The 16,786-nt window shown below is 42.8% G+C and overlaps 1 protein-coding gene across 1 annotated transcript in view; it reads right to left on the bottom strand.

Annotated features, from left to right (window-relative positions):
• The window catches only part of CTNND2 (catenin (cadherin-associated protein), delta 2), a 560,917-nt gene that overhangs the window by 372,836 nt on the left and 171,295 nt on the right, over positions 1–16,786 (bottom strand). The window contains exon 3 of the mRNA XM_006876162.1: positions 8,471–8,603. Within this exon, the coding sequence (XP_006876224.1) occupies positions 8,471–8,603 (133 nt within the window). The remainder of the gene's footprint in view (positions 1–8,470; positions 8,604–16,786) is intronic.

The raw sequence follows: 16,786 nt of genomic DNA, 5'->3' as shown, positions 1-16,786 counted from the left end.
TACTACATATTAGATATTTATTAGCCCAAGAAAATGAGCTGCCAAATATGCACTGGTAGAAATAACTCTGGGCCACTGCTTACTCTTCCCATTCCTCTACCCTCTTCAATTTCCCAGCAACTGTTTTTTTTTTTTTTCTTTCTTATCTATCTCAACCAGTTCTGAACTCTTGCCAAGATGATACTCTCCTGTTCTGAAATCTGGTCATTGCATGCGAGCTGCTCTTCAAAGTAGGAGAGCCTGGGTGATACCATGGTTGAGAGCTGAGCTGCGAACCAAAATGGTGGCAGTGCAGGGCCTTCCAGAGCATCTTAGAAGAAAGATCAGGTGATCTGTTTCCAAAGGTCACAGCCATGACCACCCTATGGTGCACAGGAATACTCTGTAGGATGTGAGGTTGCCATGAGTTGGAATGTACTCAACAGTAAAGGGTGGTGGTGGTGGTGGTCTTCAAAGTATTTAAAATGGAATGTCCTACACTACTGCTTCAGTCAGTGCACTCCGATGGCATGTGAACTAGACTTCATCATTGGTGGTTGCCAAGCTAGGCCATGCCTAGTTCTCTCCTCTCACTGCCCCCTCACTACTGGAAGGGGAACTAGCAGGTATTCTCAAATGCAAGTTCAAGTGACCTATGGGGAAGTTAAGGACTGAGTTTTCCCTTCTGATTTATGGAAATGAAGTCTCAGCATTTTACCATTTTGAACAAAACTGAATTTCTTGGCTGCATTTTATGAAAACTGCATGTCCAAAGCACTGTAATAAGGAATGAAAATGACTTGATTTACGGCCCTAGGCATACAGGATATTTAATTCTGCCTTTTGCTTAATGGCCTATCCATTCTGTGAGCAAAGTCAATACCAATAATGAAATGTAGACCGGAGGGCTAAATCAATTCAATACAATGCAAAAAAAACAAAAAAGGCTAGAAGACTTGAGTAAATTTGGAAAGGCTAGTGCTGGCAAGATTAGTATTTGGACAACAAGTAATTACAAAAATCAATAGCTCTATATGAAAACAAGGTATGGTATTTTCAATTGCTTCATATACATGGAAATGCTGGGCAATAAATAACGAAGACTGAATGAGAGTTATGGTGCTGCAGAAGGATACTGAATACACTATGGACCACAAGAAGACTCCTGGCGTGGTGCTGTAGGATCAGCCTTGGATTGCAAACCACAAGGTTAACAGTTCAAACCCACTACCTGCTCCTTGGAAATTCTATACAGGGTTGCTCTGAGTAGGAACTGACTCCAAGGCACTAAAGCACAGCAACAAGAATGGGAACGCATTGGCTCCATCTGGTAAGTACTGGAACGTGGACCTCAAATTCTGTGGCCCAAGCCCTCTAGCCACATCATGGGAGAAACATGAGGCTTTCTGATCCTTCCAAGCTTTCAAGCCTCAGAAACCCTATACAGGGCCCACTATGAGTCAGAACTTAATAAAAACCAACAAGAAGAATGAACAAATGGAAAAAGTACAGCCAGAATGCTCCTTAGAAGTGAGGAGACTTTGTCTCAAGTACTTTGGACATCTTATCAGGGGGGAACAGTTCTGGAAAAGGATATCATACTTGGTAAAGTAGAGAGTCAGCAACACAGAGGAAGATCCCCGAAATAGATCGACACAGTAGTTGCAAAAATGAGCCCAAACATGGGAACACATGTGAGGATGACACAGACCTGGGCAGGGTCTCTTTTGTTGTACTTTGCAAGTCACTGTGAGTTGGAACTGACTTGATGGCACCACACAACAGCGGGTTGTTGATTAACACATGCGGGCAACCATCCATCACAAAGTGTTGTTGTTATTAAGTGCTGACTCATGGCAACCCTTATGAAGTTTCTGAGGAGCAGAGGATGAGTTTGAACCACAAGTTTTGTGGTTCAAACCAACCTTATGGTCTAGTGCTTATCGTGTAGACCCACACCAGGGCTTCTAACAAAGCGAAGGCCAGTTATTGATAGCTTGGGCCCTGAGTTAGGATGAGAGGATAAAAGAGGCCTGTGAAAAATCACTATGAGAAGTTCCCCATCCGTGTGTGTGTGTATGTGTGTGTGTGTGTGTGTTTGTGTGTGTGTGTGAACACAGATATGGGGCTGGGGGAGGAAAAAGAGGGGACAGTGCAGATGCCTCACTTTGCATTTCATTTGTTGTTGTTAGGTGTCATCTAGTCGGTACCGACTCATAGCGACCTTAAAGCACAACAGAACGAAACACTACCTGATCCTGGACTAACCTCACAACTGCTGCCACACTTGAGCCCATTGATGTTGCCACTTTGCCAACCCATCTTGCTGGGGGTCTTCCTCTTTTTCTCTGACCCTTCACACTACCAAACATGAGATCCTTCGCCAGTGACTCGACTGGTCCCTCCTGACAATATGTTTAGGCCTTGTGTAGTTCCCTGGTTAGCAGGCTGACTTCTAGTGTGTGATTCTCACTCTGTTGGTGGTATAAGGTTGTGTTCCCTAGTCCTACTTCACTCTCGTCATCCAGACTCCTAGATACCGAGGGCCCCATGCCTGGGTTCTGGCCTGTCGGAGCCTCTGAGAGTTGGAGAACAGGGCAGGCCTCCATAATAGGAACCATCTGCTGAAAATCCTAGTTGTTAAAGAATCTTGATAGTGAGTCATGATGTAGACAACCGTGAGGACCAAAGCCCAAATGAAAATCACTGCTGTTGACTGGATTTTGACTCACAGCCATGCAACAGGACCCAAGGAGAATTGTCCACGCAGGGCTTCCATAGCTGTCAATCATTACTGAGGAGAACTAGGGGGTCTTTCTCCTAGAGCAGTGGGTGGAGTCAAAGTGCAGATCTTTCTGGTAGCAGCCAAACATTAACGTCTACATCACCAGGGTTCTCACCACAAAGGTGCGCACAGGAAAATGAAAAAATAAACAGACAGACACACACACGCAGAAAGTAATATCATGGTTCAGGAGTCCTGTGTTCCTGACCCAAAATCAAGAGAATGAATTCCAGTGCTTAAGAATTTTCCTATTGTTGCTATGAAGTACAACTGCCCTGACTGGATTTTCTTGATGGCTATCTTTATGAGAGGAGATTGCCAGATGTTTCTCCAGTGGAGCCACTATGGGGATTCAAACTGTCAACCTTAAGTTTAGCGGCTGAGCGCTTAACACTTGTACCACCAGGGCTCTTTGAGGGTTTCATAATCCACTTATTTCATTCCTACAAAGAAGATATAGCAGAGGTGTTGGGATCTCCAGCGAAAAGGTTAAGAAGAGGTTTGAGAAGTCAATCGGCTTGATTTACAGTCCCATTGCTGGTGGTGAGATTGAGGAAGCATTGGAAGCTACACTGGTCTCCTGATGACTTGTGAGGGGCTCAGCAACCACCTCACTGGAGTGGTAACCTAGGCCGGTGGGGGTGGAGGGGTGCTGGGAGAGCTGGTGTTGCAACAAACAAGTCTGTCACTGTGGTGAGGGTGTCCCCAGCACTGAGAGGCCTCAAAGCCAGGCCATGGTGCTTGTTCTGTTACCGAGTGATTCAAATAATTAAGACACCAACTCCATTTTCTTTTTCTTTTGGCTGCTCTTGGCTTTTTTTTAAGCCTTCTGCCTCTGTTTCCTCCTTTGTCTCACACCTGTTGTTGTTGTTAAGTGCCACTGAGTTAGTTCCAATTCATAGCGACCCTGTATAGGGTTTTCAGGAGTCCTGATGTGGCACTATGGGCTAATGCTCTGGACTGAAAAGTCAAGTTTGAATCACAAGGTTGGCAGTTGAAGCTCTCCACTTGCTCCTTGGAAACCCTATACAGGGTTGCTATGAGTCGGAACTGACTAGACAGCACTTAACAACAACATAGGGTTTCCAAGGAGCAGCTGGTGAGTTTCAACTGTCAAACCTGTGTTTCAAAACGACCTTGCAGTCTAGTGCTTTATCCCACAGTGCCACACCAGGACTCTGTCCCACATCCAGCCAAGCAGCTAAGAACATTCAACCGCTCCTCCTGAGACAAGAGTTTCAGAACACACAAATCCCTGCCCACATGCAGAAATCACCCTGGAGCCCCAAGTTTATTTCTTTTCCTTGATCTCTCAAAACATGCCTAGGAGCCAGATAACTCTGCTCTGAATGCCTGATTACGTTTATAAAAGACCACAGGTATGGCTTGCCCCTCAAGGTAAAGAAAACAAAAATCCTCACCACTGGACCAATAAATAACATCATGATAAATGGAGGAACGATTAAAGTTGTCAAAGACTTCATTTTGCTGGGATCAACCATCAACACTCATGGAAGCAGCAGTCAAGAAATCAAACAACATATTGCATTAGGAAAATTTGCTACACAAGACCTCTTTGAGGTGTTCAAGAGCAAAGACATCAGTTTGAGGATTAAGGTACACCTGACCCAAGTGCTAGTATTTTCACTCGTCTCATATGATTGTAAAAGTTGAACAATAAATAAAGAAGACTGTAGACGAATTGATTCATTTGAGTTATGGTGGTGGAGAAAAATATTAAAAGTACCATGGACTGTCAAAACAACAAACCAATCTGTGTTGGAAGAAGTAGTGCCAGAATAGCTCCTTAGAAGCCAGAATGGCCAAACTTCACCTCTCATACTTTAGACATATTACAAGGAGGGACCAGTCCCTGGAGAAGGACAGAATGTTTGTTAAAGTGGAGGGTCAGAGAGAAAGAGGAAGACCCCCAATGAGCTGGATTGGCACAGTGGTGGCAGGATGGGCTCAAATCAAATAATTGTGAGGTCGGTCCAGGACCAGGCAGTGTTTCCTTCTGTTGTGCATATGGTCATTAATAATGGTACTAACTTGACGGCACCTAACAACAAATATTCAGTGTGTGGTGTGTGAGCAGCCTCAACATTCAACTCAAATTTTCAGTGGGCCCATCACTACTCCGCAGTGACCACTGCGCCTTAGAACCAACTTGAGGCCAGCTGTGGAATGAAATGCTTGTGCTGTGACTTTTACTGAAGCCACCAAGGCTGTCATGTTTAGAAAGATTATAATCATAGATTAGGAGCCCTGGTAGAGTAACGGGTTACAAGTTGGGCTGCCAACCACAAGGTTAGCAGTTCGAATCTACCAGATGCTCTGTGGGATAACGATGAGGCTTTCTGCTCCTGTAAAGATTTAGAGAAACCCTATACAGAGTCGCTGTGAGTTGGGACCAGCTGATGGCACCTAACGAGCAGCAACCATAGACCATGGTTCATTCGTTTGGAATGGTCATTTGCTTTCTATGAAAACTAGAAGATGCCTAAGATAACTTCCATTTGGGACAACAGGCCAGAACTTTGACTTGTTTTGAGGTCAATTTTAAAAGTTTCTATTTTGTGACATTTTCAATTTATCTTTGTTGTTGTAAAGTGATGAGTTGGTTCTGACTCATAGTGACCCTGTATAAGGGATCCGAGAAGTGGCTGATGGGTTTGTGCCACTGACCTTGAGGTTAGCGGTCCAATGCTTACATCAGGATTTCTCAGACTCGACATGATTGGCACATCGGGCTTCATAATTCTATGTTTTGAGGCAATCCTGTGCATTTTAGTACTTACTGGGGTAACCCTCATCTATAACCACTAGATGGCAGTAGCAATCCTACCCCCATCCACCCCTACCCCCACCCCCAGTGAAGAAAATCCAGCAGGTTTCTAGATATTCCTGAATTTCCCTGGGAAACACAATCCGACCTGGTTGAGAACAACTGCTCTATATTAATACCATAAAGAAATAGAATTTTTCTGAAAAGGAGAAACATAATCCGTGTCCTTTGTGGTCCCAGTGGAAGAGAGACAGAAATGAAAAAGGCTGCTAGAGCAAGCAAATACTATCATCAATTGCAATCATATCTTCAGATGTTTTCTTTCCACTTCTCAGCTAATTTAGACTCTTCTTCAAAATTGCCTGCCTGCTAAGAAGATGACTCTTTGCAGCATATAAAAAGCCTTTCTTTTTTTTTTTTTTTTAATTTTGACTACTCAGGCACTTGTATACAAATGTTAGTCTTTGGTCTAAAATATCAGAGCTAGCAACAGAGACCACTGTGCTATTTCAGAAGTGTCACCCCCAATAATGAATGCACTCTGGGAAGCTGAGAGAGGGGCCACAGGGTCAGGACCAGAAGTGGGATGCAGGTCTGACCATCTGTAGTGTGGCCAGCCAATAGAGCCATGGACGATGCTGAGGCAAGAACCTGTCAAGTCCAGCAAGGCCCAGGAGCCATGGGAAGGGTGGTGGTGGTTGTGTGCACTCATAGGGACCTTGTGTGGGGCTACTAAGGCTATACATCTTGACAGGAGCAAAAAGCCTCATTGTTCTCCTGCACAGCAGCTGGTGAATTTGAGAGAAGACTTTTTAATAAGCATTTTTTTCCTATCTGTTCAAACCATTTTAATTGCTGTTCCCCATCATCACTGCCCTGAGTAACCTTTCACCTGCACCCCAGGAACCTATGTTGCTGTTGTTGTTCAGTGTTGTTGAGTCGGTTTTGACTCATAATGACCCTGTATAGGATTTCCGAGGAGCAGCTGGTGAGCTTGAACTTCTGACCTTGTGGTTCAAAACAACTTTGCAGTCCAGCACATTAACCCACAACGCCACACCAGGATGTCTCCAGGAACATTTGTTGTTGTTGTCATGTGCTATGGAGTCGGCTCCAACTCATAGTGACCCTGCACAGGGTTTCTGAGGCTGTAAATCTTTACGGGAGTAGAATGCCTCATCTTTCTCCTGCAGAAGAGCTGGTAGTTTCAAACTGCTGACCCTGAGGTTAGTAGCCCGATTCATAACCACTATGCTACCAGAGCTCCTACCAGGAACATACAGACTAGGGATTTAGTGCTGTATCGTTGATGTAAATCTACAATAGGAAGACAAGCTTGGAGGACTATGGGAGGTCCACAATCTCTCATCCCTTAAAAGAATGTAACTTTAATACAAAGGTTCTCAGAAAGGCCATTGGGGTAATCATGTCCTAGGATGTAACTCATAATGACTCAGGGGGACACAGACTGTATCCCAGATGAAAGAGGCATAAAACTTGGAGAAAAGTATTTTAATAAAGCAGCTAGATTGACCCCTAGAGGGGTGAGAGAGTTGGGCTGTACGGAGGAAGGGAAGGCAGCATTCTAACACTGTCACTAAAATGGATGTTGATTCTCACCCATCTCTGACACTAACCACAGTGGCTGGCTGTCGGGCTTTTGTCCAGTAACAGATCTGAACTGCTGACCTTGTAGTAGTGCAACATGCAACCCAGTATGCCACCAGAACTCCTTAGTCATGAGAATAGTCTGTTTTGTTTTGTTTTTTATCCAAAGGCAGTGGGAGCCACTTCAGGGCTTTAAGCAGGAAAGGGACACCATCAAGTTTGTGTGTTCCAAAACAGTAGGGATGGAAGGGTGGTAAGGTGGGAGGTGGCTGCCATGAATTGTTGGGTAAAAGGTGCTTTATATTAAAACAAAGAACTTGTTAGCAAATATGCTCATTAAGGTTACAGAAAAGAGACGATAGGAGGATAAGCACTCGACCCCAAGGCTGGTTTGAACCTCAAGAGCAAGGTAAATCTGACCAAGCCAGCACTCCGTGACAAGCCAACATGGCAGTACTAGCGTGTGTTCTGGGTCCACGGATCCTCAGCTCTCAAACATCTGAATAGGAAGCATGTATGTATCAGCATGAGAGTTAATTAGATGGAAAGTGTATGTGTCCATCTTAAATATAGATCAGCATTTTGAAAATACAACCTTAGCTTTCATGCTTCTTTTCCCTTTTGGCATTACTCTAAAAAACATAAGTAATGGTTATGGATTGAATTGTGTGCCCCCGCCCCAAAATTCTGTTATAAATCCCAACCTCTATGCCTGTGGTTATAATCCCATTCAGGAAAGGGTTTCCTTTGTCGCTTTAATATGACATTATTAGTGTAGGGTGTGTCTTGAGTTGGTTTCTTATGAGATATGCTGCTATGTGCCATGGAGTTGATTGGAACTCATACTGACCCTGCATAGTATCTCCAAGGCTGTAAATCTTTAAGGGAGCAGATACCCTCATCTTTCTCCCATGGAGTGACTGGAGGGTTTGAACTGCTGACCTTGAAGTAAGCAGCTCAATATGTAACCCACTATGCGACCAAGGCTCCTTCTTTGGAGCTATGGAAGAGAGTAAACAAGTAAACAAGAGGGCAGAAATGGGGAAGACAGATGCTACACGTTATGAAGATCACCAAGTAACAAAGGAAGAGATGTCAAAGAGACAAGGACCTTCCCTCAGACTTGACAATGAGAAAACATTCCCCATACCCCAAATTTGGACTTCTAGCCCATCATTCTGTGCAAGAATACACTTCCTGCTTCTTAAAGCCAGCCCCTCGTGGCTACTTCTGTTACAGCAGTGTTACCTAACTGAGACAGTAAGTGTGACATCTGACGTCAATCATTTGAGAACTCAAGGAGCACTTACCTCGGCTTTAATTTTATTGTCTCCAAAGCAGAGGTGTTGTAAATAGGCGGCAGCATTAGACTGGACTGAAGGAAACTGATGCTGTAACATCTGGATGACTTCCGGCAGCTCCGGGTCTCTCCACCCAAATTCTCTGAACAAAAGGAAGGCAGGAGAACATGAGTGATAAGTCCCACCAAACTGCAAACACACACACAACTCAAATGAAATCATCTGAGTTTACGTGGCAATATTCCACAAGTGATAGCTCTGGTGTTCTTACACATTGCTGTTGTTGTTGTTAAGGGCCATTGAGTCGTTTCCGACCCATAGTGACCCTGTATAGGGTTTCCAAGGAGCAACTGGTGAGCTTGAACCACCGACCTTACAGTTCAAACGGCTTTGCAGTCTGGTGCATTAACCCACAGTGCCATATCAGGACTCACAGTGCCACATACATAGAACTGTTTAAAAGAAGGTTTTAAAAAGATTTCCTTCCATAGATGTCTAAACATAGATATATACACATGTATTATATAAAGACCACACATATATAAATACATTGTTGTTGTTTCACTGGGTTAGTTCCAACTTACAGCAATAGCTAGTTGTTTATACCTAAAACCGACCATGCAGTCCAGTGTTAATCCTACAGTGCCAACCAGGATTCCTACATGGATGTATCCGTGTATACAGTCTGAAATACATCAACCCAAGTTACACGCTTTCTAAGCTTATGAAAAAATATATTTTAAATGGTACTTGATTCCATATATATATATATACACACACACACACACACACACACACATATACATAGATTTAAAATCAGAGTCCTGGTGTGGCCCTGTAGGAGCGGCTGGTGGGTTTGAACCACCAACTTTGTGGCTTAAACTGACCTTGAGGTCCAGTGCTTTGTCCTACAACACCATGCCAGGACTCCATATATATCTATATATACTCATTTATAATAAGCAGATTTTCTACACTCTCTATACTGTCCAATACAGACACATCTCATTAAACTGTGTTTTTTTTTCTTTTTTAGTGTGCTTCACAAATAATGTACTATTTTTACAAAGTGAAGACTGTGGCCCGCAGGGGACAAGTCTGTCAGCACCATTTTTCCGATAGCACTTTTTACTGTGAATTGAGTGAAGGTTTACAGAGTAGATCAACAGGTTTATATTAAACAAATCCTAGACTTTGTTTCATTACATGGTTGCAATCCCCTCCATTAACCAGCAGTTACCAGTATTTACCTCTATTCACTTTATCTATTGCATTCCTCCCTGTGTCTCCTACTACCTTCATCTTTCCTTGCAATCAGAGGTTTTTTTGTTTTTTATTTTTTATTGTGAACTGACTGATAGTTCACATGGGAGAACATCGGTTTTACACCATCGTTTTATTGCAATGATTACAATCATCATTCAGTAGTATTTGCTTCTCTTCCCTCTGTTGTTTTTTGGGGATTTGTTTTGGGGCGGGGGGAACATACATCAAAACACTCAGGAATATATAATAATTTTAAACAACCAAAGGGCACATTCTGCAAGCCTGCCTCTTGGCCACCAGCACTCAGTCTTTCTCTTTCCATGAGACTAGAATCCTCAGTTGCTCTTTCTCTCCGTGAACCAAACTTTTATAGGTACTGGAAATCCAAAAAGTTCATGTGACTCACTTTATACTGATCTTGCCTTTATAGTGGCAGTCTGGAACCACACCTGCAATATATCTGAGTGATGCCTTGCACACTACTCAGCCGTCAGACTCAGTACAACACTCAGTCCAATTACTAGAGAAGAGACAACATGACTAGAAATGTTCTTCCAAAATGTCGTCATAGCTTTGTTGATGTTACTATTATTATTATTGCTACTGTTATTATCATAACCGCTTCTTTAAAAGTAAACAGGTCCCCTAAATGAATCTCTGGGGATAAAAGTACAACAACAAGAAAGCTTTATGAAAGACAAACAGAGTTCAAGAGCTCAGCTTGTTCCTACAATATTAATAAATGGTACACATTGCGTATTCTTTTCCTGTATCATCCTTTTTATATCTGAGCTACTGTAAAAAGTTTGTTGTCTGCAGTACCTTAAAAAATATGCAAGAAGATATTTAAGTCCATTAAAAAAAAAAAACAGAAAACATGCTTGATTGTATTATCAAGCAAATGAATATTCTTTTATGAAATCCATCCACTCAATCGGTTAGGAAATGGCACTGACAGGGCCAATTGGATGCAGTCCATTTCTATAGCCAGGAGTCATTTTCCAACAGAGAAATGCTGAGGGTGATCTCAGAAGCCACAGATAAAACTCTGACTCCACAAGCCACAAAAGGACACCACGGAGAGAGAGAAGAAGTGTTTGCAACAAGCCATCTCCTTGCTGTTGTTAAGTGCCGTGAAGTCAGTTGGGACTCAGAGTGACCTTATAGGGTTTCCAAGGAGTAGCTTGTGGTTCAAGCTGATGTTGTGGTACGTGCTTCTCCTTTCACACTGTACCATCTTACTCTCAGTCAAACAACTCAAAAACGCATAAATCTTGTTCATGACACATCTGTGCTGCCACCTGGGAGGAGGAGTCTTTAAACCAACAGGCAAAGGTTCAAAGACTCTTTAGAGAGCTAATATGCTCTCTTTACCTCCCCTTAATCACAACCAGTAGTGGTTGTCAAACAAGCCTTAAACCATGTGACTGCTTCCTTTTCTGACAAATGATTGTTGTTGTTAAGTGCTATTGAGCCGGTTCTGACTCATAGTGACCCTGTAAAGGGTTTCTGTGGAGCGACTGGTGAGTTTGAAACACCCACCTTGTGGTTCAAACCGACCTTGCAGTCCAATGCTTATCCTACAGCACCATACTAGGATTCCTGACAAATGGATGCCAGACAAAAGAAGAGAATGTGTGAATTGGCTTAATTTATTGGAAAGGTAAAGAATTCCATTTAATTTGCATGACATACTTAACAAATTTATATAAAATCTTAGGAGGATACATAGATTTTCTCAAGTAATATATTTGCTACAAAACTTATTTAAGTGATTACTGATAATGAACAACCTATTGAAATCTTTCTGGCTAGTCCCTGATGATATAGTGGTTGAGTGCAGGCTACAATAAAAAAAAAAAAAAAAGGTCAGAAGTTCAGTGGTTCAAACCCACTAGCTGCTCATGGGAGGAAGATGTGGCACCCTGGTTTTATATTGTATAACAAACATAACCTTAGAAGTCCTATGGGGCAGTTGGACACTTTGTCTCCTAGGGTCAATATTCAGCAGAATCAACAGGATGGCAGCCGTGTTTTCTGGAGGGGAAGGAAAGTGTTTGTGTGATCAGAGTAGAAAACAAAACAAAACAAAAACATGAAAACAAAACAAAACAAAAACATGAAACCTGATTCCACTGCCTTTTGTTGTATCATTCTCAAGCACGTCTGTAATACCAAGGTAGCATGATCCTCCTGATAAAAGCAGCCTCCTAAAATAATATTCCCTAAAAATTAAACCAACATCTACAGAAAACCTATCAATAAAATGAAAAGTGTCAGGTAAAGGAAGCAGATGGTGGAGACAAAGACGTAGACCAGGCTGGCCTCATCTAGAGATCAAGGAACCAGGAAGCAGAAGAGAGACGAGGAGTACAGGAAATAGAGCTGCCTCAGTGTCAAAATGTAGGCCCTTGACCTCTATGGTCTTGAAGGGCAGAACCATGACTTCTGGAGATTCTAAGGGTGAGGCTGTAGCTTCTGGTTTCAAAAAGTGGATTCTTCTTTGCCAGCATAATTCTGGAATGTGGGACTGTCTTTAAGATGGGCCTCTGCCCAAAGATGATGAGGTAGGAATGTCAAGCAATGGCAGAAGAACATGACCTGCCATAGCTGAGGGGGTAGGGTCACCATGCAGATGGACTAGGAGATTGTGCTCTCCCAAAGCCAAGGGGCAGAGTTGCCTACCCAGTGGGCCTGGAAGGCAGAGCTGAAGTCCAGAGTTGAGGGCCCTCTATCCAGATGCAGACTGCATGGCCAACACCTGGAGCCTGGAAGGGAAGGCAGCACCATTGCCTAGATGGCCTAAAGAACAGAGGAATGTTTTCAAGTCTTGAGAGCTACTGTACATTGTCTTGCTGGATGTTTAACTTGCTCAGGGCTGTTATTCTTCATTCCATCCATTGATCCTGTTTGTAATGCAACTGTCTACCTTTGACCTGTTCCCCCATAGTATTTAGAAGCAGCTAACTTGTATTCTAAGGAGCTCTGGTAGCGTAGTGGTTACGAATCGGGCTGCGAACCTTAAGGTCAGCGGTTCGAAACTACCAGCCGCTCCGCGGGAGAAAGATGAGGCTTTCTACTCCCATAAGGATTTACACCCTCAGAAACCCTGTACAGGGTCGCTATGGGTCGGAACCGACTCGACGGCACTTAACAACAACATGTATTCTAGATGCATAGATGAAAAGGAATTTTGTCCCACACTGAAATTTGGACTTACAATTTTGGGATAATATAGAGTGCAAAAATCCTCACCACTGGACCAATAAACAACATTCTCATCAACAGAGAAAAGACTGAAGTTGTCAAGGACTTCATTTTTCTTGGAGCAACTATCAACACTCATGGAAACAGTAGTCAAGAAATCAAATGATGTACTGAAAACAAAAATCGTCACCACTAGACCAATAAACAACATTCTTATCAATGGAGAAAAGATTGAAGTTGTCTGGGCTAATGCGTCAGACTGCAAAGTCATTTGAACTACAAGGTTGGTGGTTCAAGCTCACCAGCTGCTCCTTGGAAACCCTACCCAGGGTCTGTATGGGTCGGAATCAACTCAACGGCAACAACAACAGCAAATACAGGTACTAAGGGGTGGGCTGTGATGGTTACCATTTTGTGTCAACTTGGCTGCTCCAGGATTCTCAGTGGTTACGCTGTTGAGATATAGTTATGGCCTCCGTGGTGAGCTGTAATGTAATCAATCAACCCCATGCCATGGTCTGATGTGATCAGCCCAATCTGATGCAATTCTCCTGTGTGTTGTAAATCCTCACTTCTGAGAGGCTCTTAAACACTCCCTGGAAACCCTATAGTGGGTCACTATGAGCAGGAACTGGCTCCATGGCACTTAACGACAACAATGATGTTAAAAAGTTTGGAGGCAATGTGCATGATTAGGTTGTATCTTGATGCAAGCTATTCTGAAATATAAAAGGAAAGAGGAGTGAGTGTGGGTGGGGGGGCTATTACCACTAAGCAACAAAGTGTCAGAGTGGAGGGTGCCCTTTGGACTTGGGGTCCCTGCATTGTGAAGCTCCTAGATCCAAGGGAAGACTGATGCCAAGGTGTATGGACATGTCCAAGGAATGTTGAGTCTACAGATGCTGAAAGGAGACAAAAGACATTCTCCAGAGCTGGTGCTCTGAATTTGGACTTTCGGTTTCCTAAACCATGAGAGAATAAGTTTCTGGTTGTTAATACCATCCACTTGTGGGATTTCTGCTATACCAGCCTGAAGGAACTAAGATAACATTGTCTCTCTCTCTCTCTTTGACACACACAGAGACACATTCACATACCACACACACATTCATTTCTCTCTCTCAAAAACATACACATGCTCAAATACTACACCTTCTCGCTCTCTCGCTCGCTCTTTCTCTCTCTCTCTCTCTCACACACACACACACACACACGTGCACAGACATGACCACATGTCATCCACATTCATTCTCTATCATATACCCATCCCCTACACTAGCCTCCTAAGTGGTCAGAAAATAAATTTCTGGTTGTAAAGCCATCCACGGAGTATTGGGTGTGGCACTGTGTGTTAATGAGCTGGACTGTAAAGTTGGTTTGAACAGCAAGGTCGGTGGGTCAAGCTCACCAGGTACTCCTCGGAAACCCTATACAGGGTCGCTATGGGTAGGAATTTACTCAACGGCACTTAAAAACAACAACAAGAAAGCTATCCACACTTGTGGTATTTCAGTTATAGAAACACTAGTAAACTAAGACAACATTCATTCTCCCTCTCTCCTCTCACACACACACATGTGGTTTCACTTGCAAGCAGATTAATAATCCTAAGTAATAACATGGGCATATACGGAAAGCCAGTTACAAAGTCTCAGTGTTGTTGTTAAATGCTGTTAAGTCAGTTCTGACTTATAGCAACACTGTATAGGGTTTCCAAGGAGCAGCTGGTGGGTGCGAACTACCGACTTAATAGTTCGCAGTCCATTGATGATCCTACAGCACCACACCACGGGTCCACAAAGTCTTCTTAGTCAATGCTTACTCTCACTAATACTGAACTAAACTTACATGGCTAGAACTATTATTATTTCTGTTTTACAGAGGAATAAATTTAGATTCAGAGATATTAGCAAATTTGCCTAAAATTATCTGGTCAGATTATAATAAAACCCTGGTCATCTGCTTGGAATCAGTAACTTAAGCATTTGCATGTCACCTGCTGTAATGATTGTGTTAACATTATGTCTAATGTGGTCATACTCAGTGTGAGTGACTTTGCCTTCCAGGGGACAGTTGGTACTATCTGGAGGTATTTTTGGTTGTTAAAATTAAGCAGATAGACACTATTAGCGTTTCATGGGTAGAGGCCAAGGATCCTGCTAACCATACTACAATTACAATGCACAGGGTAGACCCACAAAAAAGATTTACTGGACACAAAATATATTTAGAGCCAGGATTGAGAAACTCTGGTCTAAAAGTATACTAAATTTGATCATTTATATTATGCCAGCACATTAGTAGAATGAGCCTAGAATCTAAGATAGAAATCACTGGGGTCACGTGCTAGCCCATAAATAGAGAGGAGTCCTGACATCTTAGCTGCCCTGGGTTTCCATGGATTCAATGTAAAGAACAGTTTTATCTATGTCCTGGGATTTTTTTTTTTTAACGACAGCATAAAACAATGTATGTGAAATTGTTTGGTTTACTATTAAGAGCTAGATATATTCCAGTAATTATTGCTCAAACATTGCTATGGGGGATATAACTTTTTTTCTTTTTTAAAATGTATATACTACCATATAAGATTTTAAAATCTCATAACCTTTTACCAATGTGTATTCAAATGGATACTGTACTTATTTGAAGCCATTTAAGTCTATGGAGAGACATGACTTTAGCTCCTAGCACAATCATACATTCAACTTTGCCTATTGGAAACCTTTTGGAGGTGGTGTGGAGGCAGCCAGACTTAGTTCAAATCCTGCTCCACCATGAAATGGCTCTGGATCTTTGGGCATCCCTATGTCTTCTTTGTCATTATCAGGCACTCTGTGTTAAGCTCCATTGAGTCTGCCTGTCAAACCAAGGCACTAATTCCTGTCTTGGGGTATTGTCGGGCTGATTAGAAGTAACATATATGAACCCGTTAGAGCAAGTGTCTGACACACGGGGTGGGCCCTCAAGAAATGTCAGGTGTTGCACTCAACTAGATGAAGAAAAGAAGAATAAGAAATAAGAACCATCTACAATTTCCTAAAGAATATTCTCATAACTCTCAAGTGTTATTGGGCTTCACTGGAGAAATATTAATGGAACTGGAGAATATGCAAATGTAACCTTTTCTCCATTAAATCCTGTCGCATGGACCAGCAATATTGTGACAAAATCCTCACTCTCATATGAAGTACCTGTGAGTACACATGAGCTGTGAAAATCCCAACCCTCAGTACAGCACTAAGTAGCCAACAGTTGGAAATTGTTACTAAGTTGTGCTAACACTGGAAACAACTTGTCACTGTAGCAATATTTTATCCAGTGTTTTGTCTTCTCTATACTGCCCTAGTGTTCATGTCAGCTCTCTGGTTAGGACACTGTGGTTGGTGACAAGCAAGGTGGATTGCTAACGAATACCAGAAGCTAAGAAAGGTCTGGAATGTTTTTCCCCTCAAGATCCCCAGAAAGAACGAACTCTGCGGACATCTCAGTTTTGGCCTTCTGGCCTTCTCAACTGTGATGGTTTTAGGTGTTGTGAGGTGGTGTGCCAGGAAGCATGTGGGAAATAGATCCACCATGAACACCCTGTAAGTGTCTTTTGCTCCTTTGCTCCACATGCTCCATGTCGTTGTTGTTGTTGTTAGGTGCCATTGAGTCAGTACCGACTCATAGTGACCCTCTACACAACAGAAAGAAATTCTGCCTGATCCTGGGCCAACTTCACTATTGTTGCCATGTTTGAGCCCACTGATACTGCCACTCTGCCAATCCATCTCACTGGGGGTCTTCCTCTTTTTCTCTGACCCTCCATCTTACCCAGCATGACATCCTTCTCCAGTGACTGTTCCCTCC

The sequence above is a fragment of the Chrysochloris asiatica genome, unplaced genomic scaffold (genome assembly GCF_000296735.1).
Source record: "Chrysochloris asiatica unplaced genomic scaffold, ChrAsi1.0 scaffold00358, whole genome shotgun sequence".
Classification (NCBI taxonomy): Eukaryota; Metazoa; Chordata; class Mammalia; order Afrosoricida; family Chrysochloridae; genus Chrysochloris; species Chrysochloris asiatica.
This window is presented reverse-complemented; position numbering and strand designations above follow the sequence as displayed.